General features: G+C 42.7%; 1 protein-coding gene across 1 annotated transcript in view; it reads left to right on the top strand.

Annotated features, from left to right (window-relative positions):
* LOC131266180 (zinc finger protein 420-like) overlaps nucleotides 1-27,613 on the top strand; it is a 51,575-nt gene that overhangs the window by 4,900 nt on the left and 19,062 nt on the right. Inside the window, exons 2-17 of the mRNA XM_058268558.1 lie at nucleotides 2,447-2,864; nucleotides 9,886-10,152; nucleotides 10,247-10,624; nucleotides 11,160-11,257; nucleotides 11,348-11,410; nucleotides 11,522-11,912; nucleotides 12,878-13,058; nucleotides 14,664-14,747; nucleotides 16,629-16,712; nucleotides 17,519-17,602; nucleotides 18,342-18,425; nucleotides 20,193-20,276; nucleotides 21,552-21,635; nucleotides 23,427-23,510; nucleotides 25,100-25,183; nucleotides 26,453-26,536. Of these exons, the coding sequence (XP_058124541.1) occupies nucleotides 11,405-11,410; nucleotides 11,522-11,912; nucleotides 12,878-13,058; nucleotides 14,664-14,747; nucleotides 16,629-16,712; nucleotides 17,519-17,602; nucleotides 18,342-18,425; nucleotides 20,193-20,276; nucleotides 21,552-21,635; nucleotides 23,427-23,510; nucleotides 25,100-25,183; nucleotides 26,453-26,536 (1,334 nt within the window). The 5' untranslated portion in view covers nucleotides 2,447-2,864; nucleotides 9,886-10,152; nucleotides 10,247-10,624; nucleotides 11,160-11,257; nucleotides 11,348-11,404. The remainder of the gene's footprint in view (nucleotides 1-2,446; nucleotides 2,865-9,885; nucleotides 10,153-10,246; nucleotides 10,625-11,159; nucleotides 11,258-11,347; nucleotides 11,411-11,521; nucleotides 11,913-12,877; nucleotides 13,059-14,663; nucleotides 14,748-16,628; nucleotides 16,713-17,518; nucleotides 17,603-18,341; nucleotides 18,426-20,192; nucleotides 20,277-21,551; nucleotides 21,636-23,426; nucleotides 23,511-25,099; nucleotides 25,184-26,452; nucleotides 26,537-27,613) is intronic.

Here is a 27,613-nt window from a genome sequence, read left to right as displayed (position 1 = left end):
CAGCGGCGGGAGAAGAATGATGTTCGCGCTCTTTCTCTCTCGCTTGCTCTCGCAGCGCCGTGCACCGACCGTGGTTGGGTCGTGTGCTCTCGTGGGTTCGCTGCGATCGCGGTGCGGGTCTAGAGAGCAGTTTCTCACCACACTCTGCCGCGCACCGCCGTCTAGGATTTTCGTGTTCTGTGAGTGCGCTTTTTCCTGTGCTACACTGCTGCTTGACCTGCTTGGCCTGCTGCTGCTGCTGCTTGCTTGCTTCGCTGGGGCTCTAGCGAAGCGCTGGTTTCATCTACTTTTCCTACCGGGGGGTGCGGTTGGTTGTCGTCCCTGCTCTAGCAGCTTGCCTACCTGCGGCACCACCACCGCCTGTGCGCTTTCACTGTCCGCCGGACCCTCTTGTCTTACCCCGACGGTAGACGGGTACATTTTCTTATCGGACAGCGCGACGCACGGGGCTCCGTCCCAGGAATAGAAGCGCGTCGCCATTTGCCTGCGCCGTTTTCTGCTGCTGCTGTTGCTCGATTGACTTTTTGACGACGTCGGGTGTTGTGTCGGTGTGTGTGTGTGTATGTGCGTGTAGAGAAGTCTAGGGTTTTTTTTTTCGTTTTCACAAGTTCTTCCATTCGTCCCTTCCCGTTCGGCATCCGGAAAAAAAGTTGTATCAACTAAAAATGCAGGAGATTTTTTTGTGAATTATTTGCGTTGCAGTGCTGCTGCATTCCCCCCACTTCACACCTTGGCCTGTGTCGTCGGTGTGAGTGGAGTGTTCAATTCTTATTACAACCTTCTTCTCCACCGCTAGTGTCGATGGATGATGATGGTTGGAAAAAGTTCGGTTCGTCGAAAGCTTTCCCTCCCCCGTTTTCGGTCGTCTTTGATCATTCTCGACGTGAAAAGTGCATGTGCATGGAGAGGTCATCTGTACTGTTCCCTTTTTCTTCACCCACATTTCACTTTGCATTCGTTTATGGGTGGTTAGTTTTTTTTTCTCGTAAAATAAAATTTTCTACTGCGTTGTCCGTCCGTTGGCAGCAGAAGAATTGGTGGTAATTTTGACAAACGATTTTTTTTCTCGTTTTCTTGTTTTACCTCCTGCGCAGGGTTCCGAGCGGAGGAAGAGTGTTTAAAAATAGATTTAGTAGTAGAATTTATATTTTACACCCCACAGCAGCGCCTGCTTCGCGCTCCACTCCTGCTCTTCCATTCTCTACGTGTCTCGCTCAGAACTCGCGCAAACATGCATGTGAGTAAGAGACGCCTATAAGGGAGCAGTTTTTAATAATGCAATATTATAATTATCCCAGTTGGGGGAGTGGTACAAAAACCCGTACTTGTACAATTCTAGCATAATTCATTATTGTATGAATAAAAATTGTAATTTACAATGTTTTATAAGTTTTTTTTAGGTTTTCAGAAGAAAAGAAGAGGTATATTTTTAGGTTCCTGTGGAGTAACTTGTGATCTTTAGAGTATTTTTTTAAATTGATAATGTATCATGAATGTAAACTTTATGTTTGCTCCCTTCTCGTGTGTCAACCCTTTTTACCATCTACCACCACACCAACATCTGCAGTTGGATGTGCATATGGTATGTGTGGTGCATCATTGGTAGCACTATTTTCCGATGTAGAGGCGCACTCTTAAAACCATCCCATGTGCGTTAATGAAAGCATATGAAAAAAGTCTTGGTTGATTAATTTATTTTTCGACGACATCGACGACGAACGACATTCATATCGAATATGGAAACGTACCAGGCGCATTTTATTATCGTGGCTGGCGTCGTCGTTAGATGCGGGGAACCAGAAGTGGAAAGAGAGTGGTGTGCGTGCGTACAAGTGCGCTGTATGCAGTTTGGTTGGGGTGGGGTTCATGTTTTATTTTTCCTTTCCCACCAAAGCCTCACACCACACCACCACCATTACCGCAACGGGCATAATTTTTCTCGTCATCCACCACCGTCATCAACATCATCATCGTTATGTCGATTGCTAACAACAATGTCCACAGAGCAATAGCAGAGGACAGTAATAAACCATTAATGGAGGGTTTGAAGGAAACGAGGGGAACATTAGAACACTTGCGTGTTTGGCGATAAACATGCACGCATTGTCGCTCCTACGACCACTACCACCACCAGCATCATCGCCTACTGCAGATGGAAACGAGATTTTAATATTGTCCTTTCTCGTCCTCGGCTTAGAGTCTGTTTAATTTTTTCGAGTTTCATGGGTGTTTGTATGTGCACGTGCGTGTGTGTATGGGTGTAGAATGAAAGTGCATCACCCGCATCACTAAGGGATATCTTGATGGTTTATTTAAAATTATCGCCAGGAAATGATGGAATAAGCAAAGAAAGGGCAGTTAAATGATTACTTTCTGTTTTAGCACTATGCATTGCAGTAACTAACTGTTTATCTTTTCTTTACCATCGATATTTGCGCCACAGCAGCGGGTTGTTTCAAAAAACGGGTGCTAAATCACAAGTGCGTGCGGATGGTGTGAATGTCGTTGAATCTATCCAGTGAAGCAGAGATAAAGTTAGTAGAAGTGCGCCGTAGAAGCAGAGAGTCCAAATCGTTTAAGTACAGGAAAGTGCAAGAAGAGTGATAAAAAAAAGTGCATCATAACTTGCGTCTGTTGTGTTGCTAGTGTGCGTGTGTGTGCGTGCGTGTCGTGTGTACGGTGCAGTAAGTGTGGTTGTTTCCCCGAAGTAAGGCAACGGGGTGACGGTAGAGGTAAACGCCTCTTCCATCCATCATCATCGCCGTCTCGCATCGTCATCTAATCCCGCATCTGGGCAACGGAAGTGTGGCAGAGGCAAGACGTAGAACGCAAGGGTGGCGATAATTTTATAAACAATAACACCGGTGAGTGAAAGTGGCTGTGTTGTTGATGTTGATGGAGATTTGAACCTGCGTGTGTGGGTTTAGATCGAATTGTGTTTTGGGGCAGATATGGGATGATCTAGAAATGGGTGTACAATGGCATACAGTGTAAACGAAACACAGCAATGATTTACCTACAACTGTCTAACGAATTACTTCCGTAAACACGGCTTCGTGTCACATTTCGTTCATAAAAACATACAATGAAAGCATGTTAGAAAAGGAGGCGTTTACTGGGCCAGTCTGATTATAAACTAACGCAGCCAGTCAGAAGGTGGAAAGCAACCAAACGAACGCAGCCATTGCCGCTCCCACCACCACCACCAGCATAAGAGGAGTGGAGTGAGTGACGCGGCGCATGATTGCGTGTATTGTGTGCGGGAGCTCTCCTCGCTTCCACCACCACTAGAATCATGAGAAATAGCAGAAACGGGTGGAAGGGTGCGGCACACAGATGCACATCCCTTGCTGTCAAGAACGAGAGAGGGAGAGAATCGGTTAGTTGATGCAAACCGTCACGGTGTGGCGCTGCAGGCAGTGGAGAAGGGAGCTTTATTCAGCGTTTTTCGTTGCCTCCTCTTGGGCCGTTTTTTCCATTGGAGAAGTTGGCGTTTTCAATTTTATTTTCCTTGCGCAAAAGAGAAAAAGAGAGAGAAAGTTGACTGGAACCAGTTTTCCAGCATAAACTGTGCTGGTGCCGCCTTGGAGTCAGATTTTTACCATCGAAATGTAATCGATCTTACACCGTCGCCTCTCCTTCCTCACCTTCTGTGGAAAAGCCATTGGAATCGATCGAACGGTTGTGGCAAGGGGAACCAACTCGCGTAGGATAATGGAAGTAATAAAAATCGAACCCAATGGCAATATTTATTACAATGACGATTGCTTGCGAGTAATTTTATCGTCAATATAAGCAATCTTTTTGACTCAATATATCTTTGAATTGAGATCAGTTTGAGAAAAAAAGGGGAAGTGAAAATTATTGAGCAATAATAAAAGGTTTTACAAAGCGGATTGATTATATTTTGCTTTGCAGAATGGAGCAAGTGTGTGCAATGGCAAGTTTCCAATTTAAAACAAATGCTCCAAATGTGGTTCACACGAGTTGTGTGTGTTTTATTGCATTATGCCACAATGTTTTCTTTTATAGTCCCTTCTTACGAAGAACATCATCTTGTCACGCTCAAACGTGCACTTGGAAGAGGAAATATATTTTAATGTTGCATTGAACAATGGGGCGTAGAAGGCACAGGAACCACGAGCACGAAGGAGGAAGAATAAATGGAGGTTTTGGAAATAAAATACAATACCATAAAAAAAGGAAACAGACCTCAAAGCCGAAGCATGGCAAAGGGGTTTGGGTGCCGATTATGGATGCTGCCGATGCTCGTCGCGAGACGGCAAAGAAACTGATGAAGAGAGTTGAAAGAGAAACTTTGTCAATAGAACGCCGCCCCTCTAGGACAGGTTAGAAGTGGAAGGGATTGAGGAGAGCGCGTGCGGGAGCTCCCCGGCTTTTATTAGAGGAAGGAGAAGAGAATACGGAGGGACCGTGGTAGGGACAGAGTGACGGCAAACAATCTTCGAATCGAATTCTTCTCGCCGTCTTCTACTTTGTTTGATTGTTTTGGATTATTTGTTGCATGTTCGCTGAGTTTCCTTGCCCATGTACCCGCGGTCGGGGCGTTGTATATTAATTTTGTATGATTATTGAAGGATTTAGAATTTTTATAACAAGTTATTTCGTTTTCAAAAATATGTTGTTTTAGAATATGTTATTCACTCAATTTTTCTTTTCTGTTTTTTGTTTAAGTGCTCATGATTTACATACTTGAAATTTTGGGAGGGCTTGAAAAGACGTTTAAACTCACCTGAGAAATCATGGCGATTTTTCGCGATTTACTAGACAACAAATCAAATAAGCCCTTAATACTACTGCAAACCAAACATACCTCCAATTTCAAGTTCATCGAATGAAATTCCTGGTAGTCTGGTCCTTCGTATTCAGCATTCAGCGGCGATGATTTACCAAAAAAAAAAATACTTCAAAGAGCGAAAGAGAAACATAGTTGTGTCACAGGTCATGGAGTGTGCGGTTGCGCGAGAAAGCGATGGAAAAGTTCCCCTAGCTGTCCCCCATCATCATCATCCCCCACCCCTTTCCAAAACCGAGCGAGACAAAGTATCGCTAAAAGAGGGAGAGAAAAAAGTCATCGATCTCCCATTCTCTGACAGCAGGAGGCGGGGCAGGATTGTGTTTTTGTTTCTTTTTTTTTTGTGTTACCCTCATCTTTCCCCCCTCCCCCTCGCTCGAGTCAGCGGAGGGTTGGGGAGGGGGAGGGAAGAACGCCGTCGTCATGTCGTGCGCAGCGGTGGGACGGACGGACGGACTGGTTTTTCGATTACTTCTCTTCGTCTGCTCCGCGGATTAATTTCCACCGCGTTTCTGTCGGTGCTCTTCGCTTCTGCTATCCTCCGCGTGAACATGGAATTGTATTTATCAGGAAAAAAAAAGTCGCTTTGTATCGATTCTCGCGAGCGCGCAATACACAACCACGAAACGAACGCGACCCGAAACACTTGGAGTCGCCCCCCTGCGGTCATGTTCTTCTTCATGCGTGTGTCTTTTTGTTTTTGCACTCGTTTATTTTATTTATTCTTTTTGCGCTCTTCGTAGGTGCGTGTATTTCTTCATTTTTTATTCTCCCATCCATTACCACTCACACACACGCACGATTCGCGCGACTTTTTCGCGTTTCGTCGTCCGTGTGTAGCCGCCTGCGCTTTTTTTTTTGAGACAAACCAAGTTGAACGAACGCGGAGCCCGGCCTCCTTACACTACTCCCCCTCCGAAGGGGCGGTGATTTGATTGTTGTGTATTGGGGAAGCAGAAATCGGTAGGAGGGTGAGAGGGGGTATAATAAGTTCGTATAAAATAGATGCAAGGAAAACAAGTGATTAAACAAACTAATGGTACAAGAGGTGCATGGCAAAATTAAAAAATATTTTGGAAAAACGTAAACGAAACAGCAAGCAGTATCGTAAGTTTTGCTTTCGAAACAATAAAACATTAATTCTACACCGGGTGTGTGGTGTGATGCTTGCCACCCTTTTGTTCACACATGTTCTTCGGAGTCGGAAGTTTGGAGCCCCATCTATCCCACCCCCCGCATCTGTTTAGTGTAGGGTGAGGGGGAGGTAAAGTAATTTTGAATACGCTCATGTTGGTGAGGTGGAACGAAACGAAACAATGGTGTGGTGTGGCATGTCCTTTGGACCGTGAAGAATGTTGGCGGCTGCTGGCCCGCATCGAGTGCGGGATCTGTGTAGGTCGAAGAAGAAGAGGCGGAGAAATAAAACAATGGTTGGGGGGGAGATCCATGTAGCATGTCGGTTTGCTTTTATTCCCGCTTATTTTGTTTCCACCCCTTCTCCCACTCGCTCTTCGACGACAATAAAGCAGACGACGACGACGACGATGATGATGATGATGATCGTCGTTTTTCCTTTTTGCAAGATCGCGCCGTGCCGCTTCCCGCGGGGCATGTTTGTACCGGGTATGTGTGCGCCCCCCGCGTACATTTTCATTTTATGGCTCCCCGCTGGGACACGAGAATCGTTTTGTCGTGGGGTGGGGCCAGGTAGCAACGGGCGAAGGAGGAGGAAAAAGTCTGCCCACACCCACTGTCATTCTGCAGCCACCATTAATTTATCCTACATTAATCTCCCGCCGAGTGGTAGGGATGTGTTTTTTGTATGTGTGTGCGTGTGTTTTCGAAGGATGGAAGAGAAAACATGAAACGCGAGGAACACGATTGACGGAAAATGAATACCGCGCAAGAGCTGATGAAGAGTGAGGCAGACCTGGAAAACTTCGTTCGCTCGAGACGATCTGAGGGAGGTGGTGGTATTGGGAAGGAAATTAAAAATCCACACATTCGCGACACCAACACTAACCAATTTTTAGGGGAAGGCATGGGGCCGCATATTCGTCCTCGATCCCCCAATTCGTTCATCTTCACCAAAATCAAATGCTGGTCAAAATTGGCGGTATTTTTGCAACATTCGCGTATATTTCGCGCGCTCACGTCCATCTTTCCATCGGATTCGATTCTTATTCCCCCCCTGGTGTAGAAAAGGGAATTCTGGCTGCGTCCTCTGTTCGTGCGAGAATTGTTCGGCAACAATGATTGAACTGAAATTGAACATAAATTGAACATGTTTCTTCAGGACTCTCTTCTTCTCTTTTCTTAAATCTTTTTCGTGATGTGGTGCTGTTACTTCCCATTCCGGCTTGGTTGGCTTTCCCTGCCGATCTTTGATAAATCATAAGGTCGATTTCGCGCCTTTTTACAGCTCCCTTTTTAAAGCATGTATCAGAAAGTTTCTTTCTATGGTTGCCTTGATATTTTTTTATAAATACTTTTCGCTATGTGTGGCTAAAAATTGCACTATTAATATTTCCGGGAGTTTGACAAGAATTTTAATCCATGATCATGACTTGTTTTATGTTACTATAGTTTGAACATCTACACGGGATTTCTCTAAACTATACGTATAAATTATATAATTAACCGATAAATTGCGAATTGAAAATTTTGCAACTCTTTTTTTGCAAACTTTTCTCGTGCTGTTCCTACTATTGTTTTCTTTTCGAACGTTTCGTTGCATAATAATTGTTGTCTAATCATACTTAAATATCATAATATTCCCCGTTCATGCCGTACTGTAATGCTTTGTCAAAACTTGCAGAATATCAAGAAGTGGTTCTACATAAATTTAATCAGTGACAATAACGTTGACTATCTAAAATGACATGAGTAAAGTTTAAGCAACTATTTTTCGGAAATATTTGAAATCTTTACTCGTATACCATAAAACAAGATAAGGAACACAAATTCCAAGTACTCTAGATTCACCCTGTTTCGGTTTCATCCAACAAGTGATTGGCAAATAGTAGGCACCCACCGCCCAAATACCGCGTGGACACTAACGTGACCTGACCACATTCTCTTCTTGTTCCTCATCATCTTCATCCGACATGACACCCAATTCCACTGCACACACGTGGTTTCTAACGAAGCGCGGCACCCGATGTCTGCTAACGTTTTGCTACTTATACCTTTTGACTAGCGGGTGGTGTTATTATACCTTGATAATTCAGACAAACTACTACCAACCCTCCAACCGGCGGGGCTGAAACCATGCTGAATAGAGTGAAAGAGCGAACAAGATGCTCTGCGTGTCAGATAATGCAATGACGATGCTCCAGGGTGGTTTGGCGGTGATGCAGCGTGATTGAATTTTCCGCCTTAAAAGGGAAAATAGAAACACGGGGGCGGGAGTTGTGTGGAGCAGCCAACGCAGATGGAGTGCGGACAGCACCGGAAGGGAAGGCAGGGAAGCTGTGGGCGGTAGTCGCGCCGTCTTTATGAGTCGGCGAAGAAGGCTCGGATGCGCAGACACACACACACACACATACTCACTCAAAAACACCCCCGTGTTCCGTGCCACACTAGTTTATTTCGCACTAAGAAAAGAAAGGAAGCGGAGGAAAGCTCCGCATTGTTTGCGGAACCAACAGGATGAAAAAGTGGGAGTTGGGGGTGAGGTGGCAGGGGCCCGCATCATGCGCAGACTCGTGGCGCAAAGCGGGAGAGAGAGGGAGACGGACAGGATTTTTTTTAATGCTTCCAAGAGCATGCGCTTTTCTTGTTTCTCTCTTTCTCCGCGGCGAATCATGCTTTTCGCTTCTCTCGCGGATAAAATTTAAACCATCATGGCGGCGCGACGACGATGGTGGTCTTCATCTTCGCGGTGGAGCGCCCCCTTTGTCCTCTGATGGCGAGCGTGTGGTGTGTGTATGTGTGCCTTTTGGGGGAGGGTATGTGTGCGTGTGTTTTTCATCTGGGAGGAACTAATTCCGCGGGCTTGACGCGCGAAGAAAAGCGCGCAAATTGTGCCGCTCTCTCCTGATCGAATCTCTCCCAATTCAATTCCGCGCTCGTAGTCCGCGTACGTTTTGTTTTTTATTAGCGGCCCGCGGCTGCAAGAGAGTGCAAGCCTTTGTACGGGAGGGAGCACGGCTGGGTGGGTCGGGAGTGGCTGAACTCGCGCCGGTCCCTTGAAACCGTTGACCCCGCAACGAATTACGTTATTGATAGAGCACCGGTCCGCGAACCGCCCCTGAGAAGTGGGTGGACGGGTATCGTTTGCCCATTTCCATCTCCACGCAACACCCCTCCACCCCGCCGTTGGATGATTCTGTGGAACCGGCGTTTTGCAGCCGCCCATTTCTCTTCTTGCTTCCGCCCAAGAGCGTTGTTGTTGTTGTACAGAGGCTGGTCCGGTGCTTCGTCAACCCCTTCTACCTTACGGAGTTGCCTTGTGCCGCGAAACATTTGAGACTTTGTCGCCGAAGAGCCAGAAATGACGGACAAACCGAAGGAGGAGGAGTGTGTGGGTGGGCAAGATACGCCCCGATGATGTTGCTGATGGCGCGCTTTTCCATGATATGGTTCGCGCTCAAACTGAAAAATGGCGCGAAAAGTTATTCGTGTCGAGGTTTTCGGCTTTGTGTCTGGATTGTTTCCCTCCTTCGCTTTGCTCAAGTTGAGCGAATTATCTTCTTTTTTTTAAATAATTGGTATACTGGTTTTGAGACTTGGTGGACCAATTGTTCAATTTCCTTTTCCTCAGTGGGGATCATATGTTGTTTAAAAGATGCATCAATAACAAACATGTTTATCTGTGTCACTGTCACATTTAAAAGCACTGCATTTTTTTACAAGAAATTTACGGATTACAGATTCAGATACAGCTAAAAACAAAAAATGTCTTGTATGTTGAACAGAGCATGCCATGCGAAAGTAAAAATATAGATAGAAAATCGAAGCAAGCTATCTGTGCAGTACCATTTATTTAAACTTGAATCGAATTATGATAATGTAAACAAATGTTTCGTTGCCGTTATAATAATCATTTTCTTTCATTCTCTTTACAGAGTTTAAGTTCGGAGCATTTTAAAAAAGAACCTGCTACCGTTGTCGTTCGACGGTTTGGGTGCCACTGAAAAAGCGACAAATCCACAAATGAGAACACTCAAAGTGTTACCAGCCATCTCGGAAATCAACGTTTTTATCAGCAGCATACCAACAGCATCGGCTGTACTCGGGCACAACAGCAAAACAAGAGGCAGCTTGCGGCAGGAGACACATCGTTTCGTTGATCCGATTGATGTGATCTTGTTTTAATTAATAATTTTTATCAGGTATGAATGTTAATAAACAACAAAATCGTTTATAAATTATAATGATTAAATAGTACCACTCAATGACACCTCTGTCTAACTTGTTCTCTTCCAGATGACCCTACCAACCCAACGACGGCCAGCGAAGTACGGACGAGGGTGTTAATTGCATCTAGCACTGGCAAAAATCTTCCTTTTCTGCTTAAGCGGGGTTTAAACAAAAGTTCCCCCTCTCAACCGGTTTGCCGGTCAAACATCATCAACGAGTCGTTGAACGTACACCTAGCAGTTGGTGGCGGTCGATCCTGCCCTGAGGATCACCCCACGTGTCCGCTCGATCACAGTTCGAGCCCCTTCCCTTTCAGAGGAACCGGCGGCGCCGGGCCTCTCCTCTTTCCGGGTAGCTACCCGTGATCCTTTTCCGTTTGGCGCGGCAGTTCCGGCACCGGCAGGTGTTGGAACTTAAACGGCGCCATCATTCCTTCCACAATAGGTAAGCAAAGGGCGAAGTACTTGCCGATCAATGGTCCTACTTAGCGCGACGAAAGAACAAAAGAATCAGGGAGTTGACCTCAAACGAATATTTTATTTGTATTAAAATTAAAATTTCATAAACGTACATTACGTCATTGCATATTCTCCTTATGCATCGTTTTAGAAATTTCAATCCAATAGATTTTATTTATATATGTATATTCATGACAAATTTTGCGATGCATGATAATTTGTACATGCTTACGGTTAAGCATTGATTGTGCTTTCCTTGTTAGAAATTTAATTCTATATTGATAAAATACGTTGTATAGGATAGCTAGAATATGTTGCTGGATAGCAAGTGAACGAAAAGATGCAATCATTTGGTTTACATTTATTTGGGTAGATGTTTAACAATGTTGATCCCTTGATATGATTGCTGATCTATACTTCATAGCTCAGGAAAAGCTTAGGAGCTTATGCGCCTTATCAGCTTCAGACGACGGAATGTTTCACGTTTTTTGATCTATTTTCCTTTTTTCCTGGTTTCACAGGGTCGTCACACCTCACCAACCTGTCTGGCCCTGCTGCTACCCATAGCAGCAGGGGCAGCACAGGCCATCTCCCACCTCCACCGGGATCACACCTTCAGGTAAGTTTCCCAGCATAGTTTTTGTTGGTGCACAAGTGGTCAAACGTTTGCTAACTCTTGTTACTTTTTTTCATCCGACCTTCCCTCCAGCAACTCCACGGGTCTGGAGTTCTTACGGATCATACAAAATTACAGTATTTGGGCAATATGCAGGTAAGAGTTAGCGTGTGGGCGTGTGTGTAGCCGATGGTATCCACACACTGTTCTACCTGTAAAGGATGTGTTTTAATCGTTGATTTTTTTTTCCTTTCTTCTGCTCGATAGGTCCACCCCGCGCACAGTGGTAGTGGAGGCCACCATCCACCCCCTCCACCTACGCAGGGCCCGCCGCAGTCCGCTCATCCTCCGCCTCCACAGCCGATCCCGATCGTGAAGCCGGAGTTTAAGGTGCCGCCGTTGCCGGGCCACATAATGGACGTCCGCGGCCCCGATGGCTCGATCGTTAAGATCAACATGCCGGAGCACCACGATCCAAGCAAGCCACCGAACAACGTCGAGATGCTGAAGGTGAACATCGAAGATCTCAGCCAGTTTTTGTCGTACCATGAAGTTTTCGGAAAGCTCCCTTCCGACATGCTAACGGGCCCATCCGCTAGCCTAGTGCCATCGTCGTCCACCAACACCGCTACGACCAGTGCGCATAGCAATGGTAAATGTGAGTCACCATCTCATCTCAAACCATAATACCCCAAGTAGATGCGTCCCCTCCTTACATGAATGATTTGTTTTTAAAGAAGCAAAAGATACAGTTCATTACATTATTTTGTCCAAGAAAATCGTTTAACCTTTTTATTGTTTTTATTTAAAAATTTATTAACTTATCACTGGCATGTTCATTGCGCCCATCATTTATTTTTAGTATTATAAATTCTTATGTTATACAAATGTTGCATTTTTTTATAGTAGATAGCATTATAAATTAATCCATTCTCATGGAACACATTTGATTCGTACATTTGCAGAACAGGTTAAATTTAAAAGTTGTTTTTGCAAGAATAAGTAATTTACTATTCTAGTTGACATATGTGGTATAAAAGTGTGTTCCAGGCAGGGTAGATTAATTTAAATTTAATTAATATTATAGTTAATGCAAGAAGCGTGAATCAAATTTATCAAAGATATCCTTGAAATGGTTTTTACGCTCGCCTTTGGCCTCTCTTTGCCAACCTAAGATGGCCATCTCAAGGCTGTATGTCAGAAGGAGCGAAGAAGGCATTGGTGGAAGTGCGTAAATAGTTTATTTTAATGTGTCCTGAGAGTTTAAGTTGTTCACCTTTCAAGTTTTCAATAACTCAAAATAGTTCAAATAAGTGTCAAATAGTTGAATATACTTGTTAGAAGAGAGGAAATTTCTTACCCTTTTTTATACATAGTTTTCTTTCGCCATTTAGTTGGTATGTTAATTTTGTATCCTTCCTAAGCATTAGTAGACTGCGGGAAAATGGATGAAACGTTCGTCTAATTGTGTGTGTATTTTTCTCTCTGATTCTCTTCCAATCGTCTCAACCCCACTCTTTTCGCCGACATTCGTACAACGAATACCCTTTCCTTTACCGGGGATGTAATTCCTTCCAAACCGTGTTACGATGTGTGGTAAATACCGACGAATGCTCTCCACAGTAAATCACATCCGTCACCCAACGGGCGAATCTCCGTTCAAGTGTAGCTACTGTGCGAAAAGCTTCACCCGGAAGGAACACCTGACCAATCACGTTCGCCAGCATACCGGTGAATCGCCTTACCGATGTCCGTACTGTGGCAAGACGTTCACCCGGAAGGAACATCTAACCAACCACGTCAGGTGAGTGTCGTTGTTTGTTCCAAAGCTAAAAGAAAAAATCCAGAAAAAAAAACAATTGTTCTGCTTCCATTGCGAGTTCTTGTCCCCCCACAAATCCCCTTACCACTCTCTATATCTATTTTCTCTCTCTCTCTCTTTCGCTCATTGCCTTTCAAATTCCATTTGCCGTCAAAACAAAAAAGAGCACAATGAAATAATTGTACAACCGTGGCCTTCTCCAATCTTGATCTTTTTCTCGGTCTCGGTCTTACAAAGTCTGATTGATTTTCGTTTGGCATAGTTGTAGTCGGTAGCGATCGTTTTCCAAATGGAGTTTCGTTTCGTAAAAATTAATTCTATCATTTTTCTGGACATTGGCAAGTTGTTACATTCGCCTGAATTATTTATTTCGGAATTTTACCAAGTGCTGTTGCTGATAGTAGTGCCATCCCGATTGCTTTCAACTCTTCTGCGTAATTTGATTTGTCTTCAAAAAACACAAAGTGCATTTTAATTTTACAATAATCAACTTATTCATCACAAAAAAGGATTCTTAAATTACAACAACTTGAATTTAACATACGCAGTGTGGATAGTTTTCGTTTCTGTTCGTATGAAAAGTAATTTTCTTCTGGGAAAATGAGGGTCTTGTCGACACTGTGTTCGAATTTACGCGTACCTCCGTGCGGAATGCGATGATTCCGTTTCTCTGCTACCCTTTTCAAGGGTCCATTAACACTCTCATCGGGCAGGGAATGGGAAAAAAACTGGAGATCCTTTCCGCATCTTCTCTCGAGGGATAAACCATGTCCAAGCTTAGACGTACATGTCGTCTGGGAAGCGTCGCCGGGGCAGAATGTCCATTATGTGAGGAAAAGGGCGAAACAGTAGTCTGCGTGTACGTTGTTGCCAGCTGCGTAGATCCCGGAAAGTTGACTGGAGGGGAAGAAAAGTTTGATGCCTCCGGTTTCGTTTGGCAGGCGGATTCAATAGTAGGCGCCGAACGATTCGTTTCACACACTTGTCATTGTTAGCACCAATGATTTCTACAAGATGCGTGTCATCTAGGACGTTGCCGACAGTTATTCGATAAAATGGTTCCTCCAATCGAAGCACTACTTCGTCTTCTCCAGGCCGTGAAGACATCACATGTGACGGAAGAGGTTTCTGTGTTGTGAAAGTGATCTTAAATTGTTTACTTTCTTCAAGAATGTAAACATACTCGATTGAATGAATTTGAGCTAGAAGAACAAAAAAAAAAGTTTTAGTATTAGTCCCGAAAGATTTTTCTACTTTTTCGGGTACACAGGGGGGGAAGCGTTCTACATTCCTTCGTGTTGATGTGTATCAGATACTAACTTTCACTAAAAATTTTAAATGACCCAAATGTATACTCCGTCTTTGTTGAAGAGTACGATTATTATCGTCCTTCCCAAAGTGAACTACGATGCATTTTATGCTTCTCTTCCGATGTGCGATAGAGATAGATATGCAAAAAAAGCAAAGGAAACCCCATCTTGATCTTGTTAAAAATGCAAACACAAAAACAAAATCCACAACCAAATCCAAGGATATCTTTGATTGATTCACGCTGTTTGTTTCTCTCTTTGTATCTTCCTCGAACAGATTGCACACAGGCGAAACACCCTACCAGTGCACATACTGCGGGAAGAAGTTCACGAGAAAAGAACACCTTACCAATCATGTCAGGTGAGAGAACGCTTCCTTCTTCTTGCTCAAACTGATTGCCTTTTGCGCACCGTTTGCGTGTCCCGATGTACACCACTTCCGTGCTGTTTCGTTTTTGAGTGGGCCGCAGTGTGCCTAGTGCGCCTGCTGCCACCCGTTTCTTGCACATCCGCATGGAAGGATGCCGAATCGATGGTGTAAAGGACTTTATGTGTTGCCACTGATTGTTCGGCATACTTATTTCTGGTTAGGTCGCGCACTCTGGACGGGAGTTTCCGATGGGAAGCGCATAGGCTGGAAGTTGACATACTGTTGCTGGATGGTATGATGACTACTACCGGCCGAGGGATAGTTATTATCCCAATCTCCTCGTGAATGGCTATAGTTTGGCGTATTCTCTTACACCTGTTTGCGCGATCTGTGAAGCCCCCCGAGCCGTGGTTGTAACGGGACACTTTTTCATTCTATCTTCCTTGTTGGAAGCCATGAATCCGAAGTCCAAACTTTGGACGGTTCGGTAAAAAAAAAAACAAGTACCAACCCTGACCGCAGCTGCAATGCAAAGGGTAGAATATCTAACAGATGTGTTTTTGTTGTTTTTCTCTCTCTTTTCCATTTTTCACGTTATTTTTGCTCGACCCTGCCCAACCGGCGATGTCTTCACGTGGCGCTGCTGCGACTGCTGGTGTGCAATACACGATGCTATGCCTATGTTGGGCATGCTTTCCCAAAACAAATACCAACCAACATACGTTACACATCATCTCTCTTACTCCACATCACACCCACGTTTGCGGAATATAATAATACTTCGTGCACATCATCTCCGTTTAAATTGCTCTGTGCCCCCCCGCGGTTTACAATCAATCAACCCCCCTCGTCCCATGGGGACACACGCTTCTTCGCGCTCGCATGCACTTTTCCCGAAACGCATGAACGGCGGACGCCGAGATGCAGATTGCACACCGGAGAAACTCCGTTTCAGTGCACTTACTGTGAGAAGAAATTCACTCGCAAAGAGCATTTGACCAATCACACGAGGTGAGCGAATTACTTATGCACCCAACCACCCCATAGCTTTCTTTATTTTGTGTTTTGCTAATAACCCTCTCTGGAATTTGGAGTTGCGCAACCGGATGACATTTTAGCAGATATAACTTCACTTCGCTGATTGATCTCAATTTATACACACCGAACTTACGTTTTAGGCATAGCGAAAGTGATCGTGCTGCAGCAAAGCGATTCTTTCGGTACTTCGTTTTCATGCTGAGAATGCTGGATTTCGCTGGACACCTTGTTAGAGAAGTGTTTATTATAGTAATAACATTTAATTTTCAGCGCAGCTGGCAACACCGTGCAAGAAGCAGATTTCGTAACCAGGGGGAGAAGATGCTGTGTGGGTTATTTTGCGGGATTCCGTCTTTTGAGTGAACTTTTTTAAAATTGCTTTTCAGGAACACTTTGACCTTTTGCGAGATATTACAATTTTGCTGTTACGAGTTACGACAATATGGCTTAGGCGCCTGAATGATACTATTCTTCCTTGTTATAGAGAGCATATGTTCGTTCTGGTTTGTTCTGCGTAGCTCTGAATTTCAGTTGTTGAAGATCTGTTTTGTGTGAGATGTCAAGTTTGTCCATCGAATGGTTATCTAGCGTTGATCCTCGTTCTATGAAGATTGCGGTATTCTTCTTTCAGTCCGCTTCAGTTCTCTAGTTTTCCCTATTCGAAATCGGCGCGCTCCTTTGCTACGTTCGCTATTTCGTTGCATTCATTTGAGGTTCTTTTCTATTCGTCCTGTTTGCATTCCGAATAATTTCGTTCGATCGAACACCGGCGTGTGTTTGTTTATGTACTAATCAAACCAAAACCATCCCGCTCTACTCCTTCTTCTTCGACAGGTTGCACACCGGCGAAACACCTTTTCAGTGTTCTTACTGTCAGAAGAAGTTCACTCGCAAAGAGCATTTAACGAATCACGTCAGGTGAGAGCCGATAGCCGCTCAAGCATATACGTCACCCGCCCAAAACCAGAACTCCCCGCCCCTCCGACCCTGGAATTCTTTCATCATTACCACCGCACTATATCATATCTAACGATCACCTTCCATCCGCCAAGCAACAATCCTCGAAGAAAAAGGAGAGTTTAAGCTGTCCAACTGTTGAAAAATCGCCGTAGAGAAAATATGTCGGTTTCCAAGGTGTGCGTACTGATGTAAAGTCCTTTTGTTCCGATAACGACGACAGCAGCATATTCTCGTGTATATTCGATCGAAGTTTAAGAGCAGAATATAGGGAATATTATCGGTGCCACACTTGCAATAGTTCTATGCGTGTTGTGACCAAACGCCTGTATGAGCGACATTCGATATCGGGAAAGTGTGTATCCTAGTTTTTCCCTGCGTTTTTCAATTTACTCTTTGCTCGAAAGTGGTTCGTTAACTGGTTGGAATGTTGTTCTGTTGCTCTTCCGTATGCCCTTGTCGCAAACTTTCATATCTTTTCCACGCAACGGTTGTGCTTCTTCAACGACTCCGAGCCCCCTCCCTCTATCAAGCCCACACTCCATCGTCCTCCCGTCAAAGGTTCTTTCATGATCCCTACGAAGAACCCGCTCATCAACCGTTCATTGCTCCATGCATCACCAAATCCCTCCGTTCCGCATTCCTACTCCCCTCCGTGCTGTCCTCCCAAATGTTCGTATGTTTCCGATTTTTCTTAGATTGGAACAATTGTGATAGCGCGTGCGGTGTTACTAATGAAAACAATCCTGATCTCCCTTCTTCGACAGGTTGCACACCGGCGAGACACCTTTTCAGTGTTCGTACTGTCAGAAGAAGTTTACACGCAAAGAACATTTAACGTACCACGTCAGGTGAGCGATCGCTCAAGTATAATAGCATCAGCCGATGCCGTTTATGAGTTGTGAATCTTTTGTTTTGTTGTTTTTTTTTTAAATTATGTTTTACTCCTCACCTTACATCATCCCTGAAAAAAAGATAAGCACGTCCTTGAAAATATGAACGCCCTTAAGAAAGAGACGGAAAAATGTAAACATCGCTGCTCGGGGTATGTGTGTGTGTTTCCGGCGAGACTAGTTCCTTTCTGTTTTGTTGTGTAATATTTGGGAAAAGCATCTTCCCTAGTTAGAACGATCATGCATACTGATTTATCCGATTTGTTGGTGCCTCAAAAATAATCAGTAAACGATCCGCATCATTTTGCTTGCGCGTAGCTCATGTTGCTTGAGAAAATCGATTCGATTGACGATCGCGTCCCTTTGACGCTCCCCCGGTTATATTCCATTGTGGGAACCAACCCTCGCGTGTTTAGGGTGCTTTCATATTTTCAAGCATGATTTGCTTGTGCTTTTTTTTTCTTTTACAACGAACGATAAACAACCAGAGAGAAGAGCATTCGTCTCTTAATTTGGTCGACTGATCGCCACAAACGTATTGTGGTGATCGATAATGTATCCTTCCTTCCTTCCTTTTTTGTTGCGGCAAGGATAAGAACCGTCATGATGTTCTAGTTACTAATTTATAAAATCTTCCTCTCTCTTTCTCCATCTCTCGTTTCTCCTACCGCCCGCATTTCCGCCCTGAATCCGACAGGTTGCATACCGGAGAAACACCTTTTCAGTGTTCTTACTGTCAGAAGAAGTTTACTCGTAAAGAACATTTAACGAACCACGTCAGGTGAGCGATCGCTTTCATTATTCACCCCGTTTTGTGTTCTCTCTCTATCTCTCCTCCCCCGTTGACCCCCCAAGTCTTTATCTCTCTCACTCTCGCTGTACACAAGTCTAACTTCCTTCGTTGAAAAATGTGTTAAGACTTTGTACACATGGAAGGGCAAGGAATAGTTTTTTGTTCTGAAACAGAAGGAAATTACTGCCACGATTAGAAAGTAGAGAAGAGGCTCTAGAAGAACTAATTCTAAAAGCACTTAAGAAGATCCCCCAAGAAATGGAACTGCTATCTATCTCTGTTTGTTTGCTGCTGCTGATGGTGCTGTAAAAGAAGGAGTACGGTAGAAAAGTTAATTTGTTTAACTGCCCTTTTTGCATTGATTGTTATGTATATATGTTACAAAGGGAAGAAAAAAATTGATGATTTCTTAATATTTCCAATTTAAGTTTCTCGATCATTTTCGTTTTGCTTACAAGATCTGTCTGTGGGTTACTATAGTCCGATCGTCAGTGTTTCGATTTTATCGTTCACGCAACTCCTGTGCAAATAGTTGCAACGAAGGGAACAGACCTTTGTAGCGGTTAGTTTTACCGATCGTAAACCTAGAGTATATTTTATTGCACCGGAATCCTTCATGTCAAATTAAAAGGGATCTTTTCCCTGGTCTTTGGTTGCATATGCTCATATGCGTCATCGTAGTTTGAAGGATAAATTTGTAACCTGGATTTTTCTGTTTGGGTCCGATCAGGGAAAGCAACGTGATTGCGTATGGTAATATTGGTCCTCTACTCATACTCTTACAACAAATACAGGTAGTTATAGACGATCCCATAAGAGGGTTGAGCCTCTATCTAAGTCGTAATCGGTTGAATTATGTTTGTAGTTATCAAAACAAATGTGGACAATTGTATGCATCCCGATTATGTTGGAGCTGCCCGCATCGGATCCCTCCGGAAAAATCAGAGGGTACAATTTTATTTGAAAACTAAATTCCAGCATTACCATCCCCATTCCAAGGAGTGGTACAAACGAGAGAGAGCTGATACATTTGTGTTTTCTTCGGGTGTGATCATGTGCACACTCATCATTCCACCGACGCGTTAGTGTCGTCCTGATGATGTGTCCCCGACAGGATGAATTTTCTCGGGTACACCAATGTTTCTTCTTCGAACTGTTGTTACTCCTTTACTTTCTTTCGATGGGCGTCTTCTTCGTTTGCTGGATCGGGAGGTAAAACAGGCATTTTTGTTGTTGTTGTCCGATCCTGCTATGGTGGATCTCAAGTGGATGCTCCGGAAATCATACCTGTTTAGATTCGGTTCGTTTAGTATCTGTTGAGCTTCAACTTCTAATAGTGAGCTAGTTTGCCTTTGCCTAGCTGTATTCGTGTGTGAATCTTTCATTAGGCAAAAGAAATGTCTGTTTTCTTCCCGCGACGCCGGCAGAAGAATGCGTGCCAATGGTTTGGCAAATTTTCTTCAGTTGAACAAAAAAAAAAATGTTCGTTGCACTCTGAGTGGCAAAGATATGGACCATGGGGTCGCGGGAGAGGCTTTTGCCTTTTCAGCCATAGGCACACCCCGGCCGGTCGTCGTCCCGTGGCGCGTTGCAGAAGAAGAAAATCATAAAACCAAACAACGAGTCTAACAAACGTGTCTTCTCTTTTTTTTCTCCGTCTACAAATTTGACCTTCCTACTGACACCCCTCGTGCGTCACCCTATCGGTCCGACCTGTCCTCCATCATCATCCCCCCATCCGCTCACAACAAACAGGTTGCACACCGGCGAAACTCCTTATCAGTGTACCTACTGCGACAAGAAGTTTACTCGCAAAGAGCATTTAACAAATCATGTCAGGTGAGAGCGTCTGCCCTTGGGTTGGCATTTCTTTTCCCCCCTCTCTTACCCCTGTGCGTCTCTCTCAACCGTTGATTTCCACCTCGACGTTTCGCTGCGGTTCTAGATTTCTCAACTTCTTCCGTTCATTCGGATTGTGTTTCCTTACGCGTGGGAAAAATGTATGTCAACTGTGTTCGCAGACCCAGAAAATGAAATACCGATTTTTCTGTAGCCCTTCGGAAAGCTTGTTTCCGCTTCCCTTTTTTCCGTACCCGTGGGGGTTTTCTCCGATGGAAAACTGGTTACTTGTTAAGCGTTCTTGTTTTGGGTGTCTTAGATGGGTTTGTAACAAGGTGTTTTTGAGACAATACTGTATATACGTATCATTAACTGAATTATTTACTGCTGTGTGTTGCTTAAGGGAGCTATTTATCCCCTACTAGTTTTTTTTCGAGATCCACCCTTGTTGTGTGGTGGTTGGGTTCCGGTCATCAGCAAGGGATGCAGTTTTAGAATGGTATACGTGTATTAAATATCTATTCGTGCACAATTGTATTCTATCTGTATCTGTATTATACATACCACAAGAGCCAGCAATTAATCCATGTTCACGAACCAACCTCTCACCTAAGATTGTAAAGTACTTTTGCACCACTTATCGATCAACAAGTTAACTGTGAAGGTATATTAGAAATTCTTCTTTCCGCTCTGTACCAACAACTTCTCCTTCGAAAATGGTTAACTATATTCCACCATGGGTGAGAGATCTTCATGTTTAATTTCAATTATACCCAATAGTGCAAGAATGCACATTATTTATTTCGATTTCTAAATTCGATCGATGCTTGTGCGTCGTGTTTTTAGCCTAGTAAAATTCCGGGATAAATAAAAAAAATGTGCACATATTAAAATCATGATGATGATGAAGATCACGACCAGTGAAAACAGAGAGAGAGAAGCTTCTGGTTTCGCACTGAAGCAAAACTGGTAAATTTTCTTCCCACCCCTCGAGGCGTGTTCCTTCTTAATGTTGGGACCCCTTCCTCGATCTTTGCCAAATCTTCTTTCCCATTTCTCAGCACCAGAAACCCCCATGCCCCGAGAACAAGCAAAACAAAAAGGAAACAAACAAACAAATATCCGTTCGTCCCGTTGTTTCAGTTGTTGGTGTGTGTGTTTTTTTTTAAATTAATGTTGTGTCCCATTGTTTTTTCTCCTTCTCTTTTTCTCTATTTCTCTCTCTCTATTTTTCTCTATCTTTTTTCTTACATTTTCAACGTAATCCGAATACAGAATACACACTGGAGAGACTCCCTATCGGTGCACATATTGTGAGAAGAAATTTACGAGAAAAGAACGTTTAACGTATCACATAAGGTGAGCGCGCCACTTCGGCCAAGGCACACACACCGCTTCGTACTTTCAGTACCACTTTGCCAACCTACTACAACCTATTACGAAATATCTGAGTGCTACCACCACTAAATACTACTATCCTGTTTTCACTTTTATTATTGCCAATCCAATCGTTATTTCTATCACTATTTCTAATGGCTTCTTATTTTCGGGAAGCGTACATTAGTAGAAAGTCATTTGAAGCAAAATTTTAACTCCCTCCTTTTGGATCGTTTATTCTTGTAAAGATATCATAGCTTTTTAAAAACTAAGCTTATTTTAATGGATTTTTTCGGTTGTAGAAAAGTAAGGAAAACAACACGCTACATCCTGATTTATGTTGTTGGCTGCAGCTAATTTGATACAGCTCAAGAAAAGAGTGGTTATTCTGGCAATCTTCATTATTTGGCAATATTGTTCAAACATTTTCTCATCTCTGGAATGGATGTCTGATGAATGGAAAAAAACCATTAACCTGGCTGGCATTAAGTGTGTTATGGTTTAAATGTTGAAACAAGAAATCAAACTAGTTAACCATACTTAACTCGACGAAGCTTTTATGTGTCGCGTTGCGTTTCTCACAGCACCAACTGGAAGCACGCCCAAAACTGTATACCTTTTGGCCTAGCTCAAATTTTGGAAACACACTCTCCCTCTCTTAATGATAAGCAAATCGAAAGCATGTTTTGCAACCTCCGTATCCTCCGACCTATTTAACTTTTGAATGATCGAAATTATTGGACAATAAGGGACGTACTATAAGAGCGTCCTATGTTTCGGCACTATTTGCAGCATTTCTTCGCCAGTATTTGCGTGGGAATACTGCAACGAAAAAAAAAAAAAATGAAAAAAGCTTATCAAGAGGCGGAGAGACAGACGGTCTTAATGTGTGATCGATGCAAAATTCAAAATTTAAAAATTACAAAATTTCAAAACAATGGGCAAATTGCTAACATGAGAAAAACAATCTCAAAATGATGATGAAACACAACACAACACATTTCCAGCACCAAACACACGGCGAATACGAACAGATAATTTTTTTAAAGTCTTAAGATGAAGAATTTCATAGAATCAATGAAATATTTTCGATTTTCTACACGCTTGGTTTAAGGAAATTTTCCGATCAATATTTTTCCTGACGGAGAGAGGAAGAAATTCAAAATTTTTACATCTCGCTACTCTTTTTTTAAGAAAAAAAACAAAAATATCCACCGTAGAAAAAAGGAGCGTGTGAATAAGCGTGTGGTTTTTTTTTTCTTCTAACCACATTCTCTAAATAATTGTTACTTCCTTATCTTTGGTGGTTGTAGAAAATAAATAATAGTAAAACAATTGTAATTCAACCCCTCCTAGGAACCAAGGATATTCGAATGGTTACAACATGTGGATGCATTTTCTCGGAGCTGATGAACGGGAGATTGAAAAGCAAAATCAAAAGTCCTGTTTCCTTTAGATCGCCTCGTTTACATCACCTGAGCTAAACGCGCCCCTTTCTGTCTCTATTTATCTCTCCATATCCGCGACGAGTGTGGAAACCTTATACTATTGTATTTTTTCTCTTTTTTCTTATTTTCAAACCAATTCCGTCATTCTGCGAAACAAACACATGTGCCCTGCTATGATTGTGCGTCGTTGTCGTCGTTCCCCTCATCATCCTCCCAATCGTCGCGCTCTTAAATGAACGCGCATTTCCATGGCCTTGTCCACCCCCAACGACACGGCACGCACGCAACGGAACTTCATGATGATGATGATGATGATGATATGCAGATGGCACACGGGAGAGACTCCTTACCATTGCACGTATTGCGAGAAAAAGTTCGCGCGCAAAGAACACCTAACCAATCACGTCAGGTGAGGCACGATACACTGAACATTGACCGAATAGTACGACAGACAGACTGACCGACCGACCGACCAACAGACCGACCGACCCAAGACCAGCAACCGACAGTTTGACCGATAGACAGACAGACATGACCTGACAGACAGATGTCCACAGCCCCATGACAGAGCACACAACTACCCCCATCAAGGGCAAAAGAATTCGCGGTGGCGTCTGTGCGTTTTGTTTTATGCTGCAAGTACAATCAAACCTGGATAAAGGCACGCACACAGCCCATGGATTGCAGGGAACGTTGAGAATATGAATTGGGTTTTCCAAATTATTGAACAAAATTCGAGGGGGGCCCTCTCAGTCAAGCGAGGGAATCTGGTCAAGTCTATTCGATTAACTTTTATCCAGGTTCGACTGTATGGGGTAACAAATTCAACATTGACAAGACGAGAAGAGTTGAGAGCACGCGATGGAGGCATTTTATGATTCAGGCAAAAGTTAAGATCCTCACGAAACTCCGCCTTGTGCAACGTTTTGGTTGTTTATGTTGTTAGAAGATTTGGTCGTTTGTTCGTCAACCGCTTTTGAGTATGAGGTTTTATTCTCCAAGGTATTCATTTTCCTTTCGTAGCCATTTGGCATCTTCTGGAAAGCACAGTACGGATGTTCGTTTTGCGAGTTTTTCGTGATGGTTTACTGAAATATTCTTTCTTTTGTGAAGGTTGTCTGTGCATTGTTGGACGTTCTTTTCGTTGTAAATATATTAAGGATATTACTTAGCAAGACCCTTATGCGAGAATGTAAGGAAAGTTTCCCCTCAATAATAGATGTCTCATAATGTTTTGGTTGATCCGACATCCCTAGTTAGGCTTCTCCCAGAGGGAAAGTATCTGTCCTATCAATGGACGGTATATTCTAGATCAGTACTATGTCGTTCTTTATATAGGGGTTTACCCTCGAGCTCTGCATCATGAGTTTTATAGTGCTTCGGTTTAAAATATTGTTACGCTTACTGTTTATTAGATCAACTTTTTTTTTTATGGGATTATAGAGATTTTGACCGATTAGGTAATTTATCTTTTTTTATTAGATCAACGAGACGACGCATTCATTCGAACACATCGTTACTGGCATTTCTTTCAAAGATTGGAATAGTCCAACGGGCAGAAAACGAAACTTATCACCCTTCGTAAAATTTGCTGTTTACAGTTACCATGCACGATTCTATAGATTCTCGCATAGATTTAATTGTATTGTTACTTGTTTATATTTGCCATCTGAACTTCAATGACTTTCGCGCGCGTTCTCTTCCTCTTTCTCTCTCTCTTCGTCAGTCTGTTTGTCTCTGTTTCACAAATTCCCAAATTTGTGCCTCGCGAGGAGGATGAAAAAGACATTCTCGCCACGATCTTCCCCTTGTCTTCGCCATTCACCATCGGCGATACCCCTTTGCTCTTTGCCCACCACCACCAGCCTCCATCTCATGTTTTCAAACTCCCTTCAAACTACCATCACTATCAAATCGGCGTTTTCGCAGCGCCACCGATTCCGCTGCCGCCGCCCACACGTCTCGCTTTCTTTCTATCAATATCTTTCTCTTCTACAGATTGCACACAGGAGAGACCCCTTATCAATGCACATATTGCGAAAAGAAATTCAGTAGAAGAGAGCGTTTAACGATTCACACAAGGTGAGCGTTTGATTATTGTTTAATTGACCCGCAAAGTAAAAAAAAGAAATGGAAAAACAACTGTGAAGAAAAACACTAATTTCTAATCGACATAGCGGTACAAAAGAAAGCCAGTTTGAAGTAACCAAAACAGCAGGAAGAGCCGTTCTGATCTATGGGCCAGTTTTGCGTGTATTAATCACTCATTTACCTTTTTGTTTTGTGATGGTGGTTAATTTCTGCTGTTGGTTTGTCGTTCTGCAGCTTCTTTTTGCTGTCGGCAGCTTATTAAACCGTTCCTTGCGGACCTTCCCCCGAGTGTTACTGTGTAGATCGAGAGACAAAGATCAGATTCCCTACCCTGAAAATTGTTAGGTAGCATTCAAAAGTCCCCAAACGGAAAGAGTTCTATCCTAAGGGTGGCACATTCCATTCATGATTCTCCGCAGAGAATCGTCTATGAATCGTTTCTACTCACACATTCTTGTTTCTTAATCATTAAATTATACTGCTCCTGTTGCTATGCTGCAGTAGTGAATGATCCCTGAAGCTTCTTCGTTTTCATGCATAGGTGGGGGAGGGGTGATCGTCATAAAACGGAGAGTTGCCTTCCTTCGCCAAGCAAAGACAAGACTCCAGAGAAAATGTGTTATTTTGTCCATGATGTCCAATAAAAGTGCTTTGGAAGAAGCTCCTTTCTTCAACATTATTTCAGATGTTTCTGAAAAAATGAGGTTCACATTTAGAAGCCTTTTATGTTTGGTCAATGTACGGCAAATAGAAGTTTCAAATTTCAAAAGATCATGAAATCTTGTTGTTTATTTGAAATTTATATCGCCTTTTTAGTGAGTTTGGTATGCAAAATAAAACATACACACGCACACTTTCAATGGAAAATGAAAATTATCCTTTTTTGTCCAGTTAGTTTCATTTTTTCGTTTCGTTTAATTACATGTTTGTACCTAAATGTTTGAGAGAACACAAAAGTTCTCCATTAGATTAGTACAGGGCGTGACATTTCTTACCAGCAGCAAACCAAACAACAGAAAGTAGATTCGTAAGAAAAAAAAAATCAGAACGAAAGACTTTTCCACTAACCCCACCACTAAACGAAAAAGTTAGGAACGATAGGAGAAGAAAAACTAAAAATATGAAAAAACGAAAACAACCAAACCATCATATTCTACCAAGCCAACATTGTTTTAATGCCAATCGTTTTTTTCTCTCTCTTCTCTCTCTTCTCTCTTCTGTTAAATCACTATTTTTCTTCACTTCTTCCAAACAAAACAGAATCCATACCGGAGAGACTCCGTACGCATGCACGTATTGTGATAAAAAATTTAGCCGAAAAGAACGTTTAACGTATCACATAAGGTGAGCGCTGTTCCATCAGTCTTATTTTTCGTTATGTTTTTATACTACCAATATACAGAGCCATCACCTCTTTACCCCATTAATGATGTGATTTGATGAACTGAGCCTACCAAAAACTCAACCAATTCATTAGATATGCCCACAGTGGCGTTCTACGCCGCCTGTCTCAATATTCTTGGGACAGCGTGCGGAGAGATGAAAACACCATCACCCAATCACCAATCACAACCATTCACCACTATACCAAAATACACACAGTGCAAAACAAGATCCCTGTACATGTCCCGAAATCAAATTCCTATTTCCTTTTTTTTACCAATAAATGATTAGAATAGAATGAGGACGTTCGAGCAAATGAATTATTACTTTAAGTCGATTGTTTGTTAGCTTAAATTTGGAAGATACTTTTTACGTTTCATATTTATGCACTTAAATTCAAAATCGTTATAAAGATCTAGAACATTTTTTTCTTGCCAAAATTAATAATTCTAACATTTTTATCAACCGGTCTGCATTTTTAAAACGTAATTGTGTGTCAGCTGATGTTATGCACAAAAGAGATTATCAAGAGAATTATCAAGAGTAACAAGTCAGTTTATTTATACATATTAATGCCTATCGCCAAAATAGATTCTTTGTCCAAATGTTACGAACAAAGTATATTTTGCTGCAGTCATCGATCTTTCAGCTCACCCTCCCACCAACATCATCCCAAAACCACCTTCAATTAAAACCACTTCATTGACTTCCCCCTTCCTTAATAGTTTTTTTTTATTTTCATACCATATATTGTAACACAATTTGAAATAGCAGGATAATATTTCATCCCCAATGCCCCCTTATATTGATATATTTATATATGCATATATTGAAATTTGTCTAGCCATCTGACACACCGTGTTGTTGTTGTTGAATATGATTTATCATTATTTATGAATTTTTGGTTTGTTTTGTTTGCCCTTGTTGTTGTTTGTGTTTGAGTACGAGAGTTTTTTCTTCGATTGTACCTAGAAAGAAGCAGTAAATGAAACAACAGAAATGAAACTCACAACTGATCATCAGCGAGAGAAGACAGTT

The sequence above is a fragment of the Anopheles coustani genome, chromosome 2 (assembly GCF_943734705.1).
Source record: "Anopheles coustani chromosome 2, idAnoCousDA_361_x.2, whole genome shotgun sequence".
NCBI classification, from domain to species: Eukaryota; Metazoa; Arthropoda; class Insecta; order Diptera; family Culicidae; genus Anopheles; species Anopheles coustani.
The sequence above is the reverse complement of the archived record's forward strand: the minus strand, read 5'-3'. Positions and strand labels throughout refer to the sequence as shown.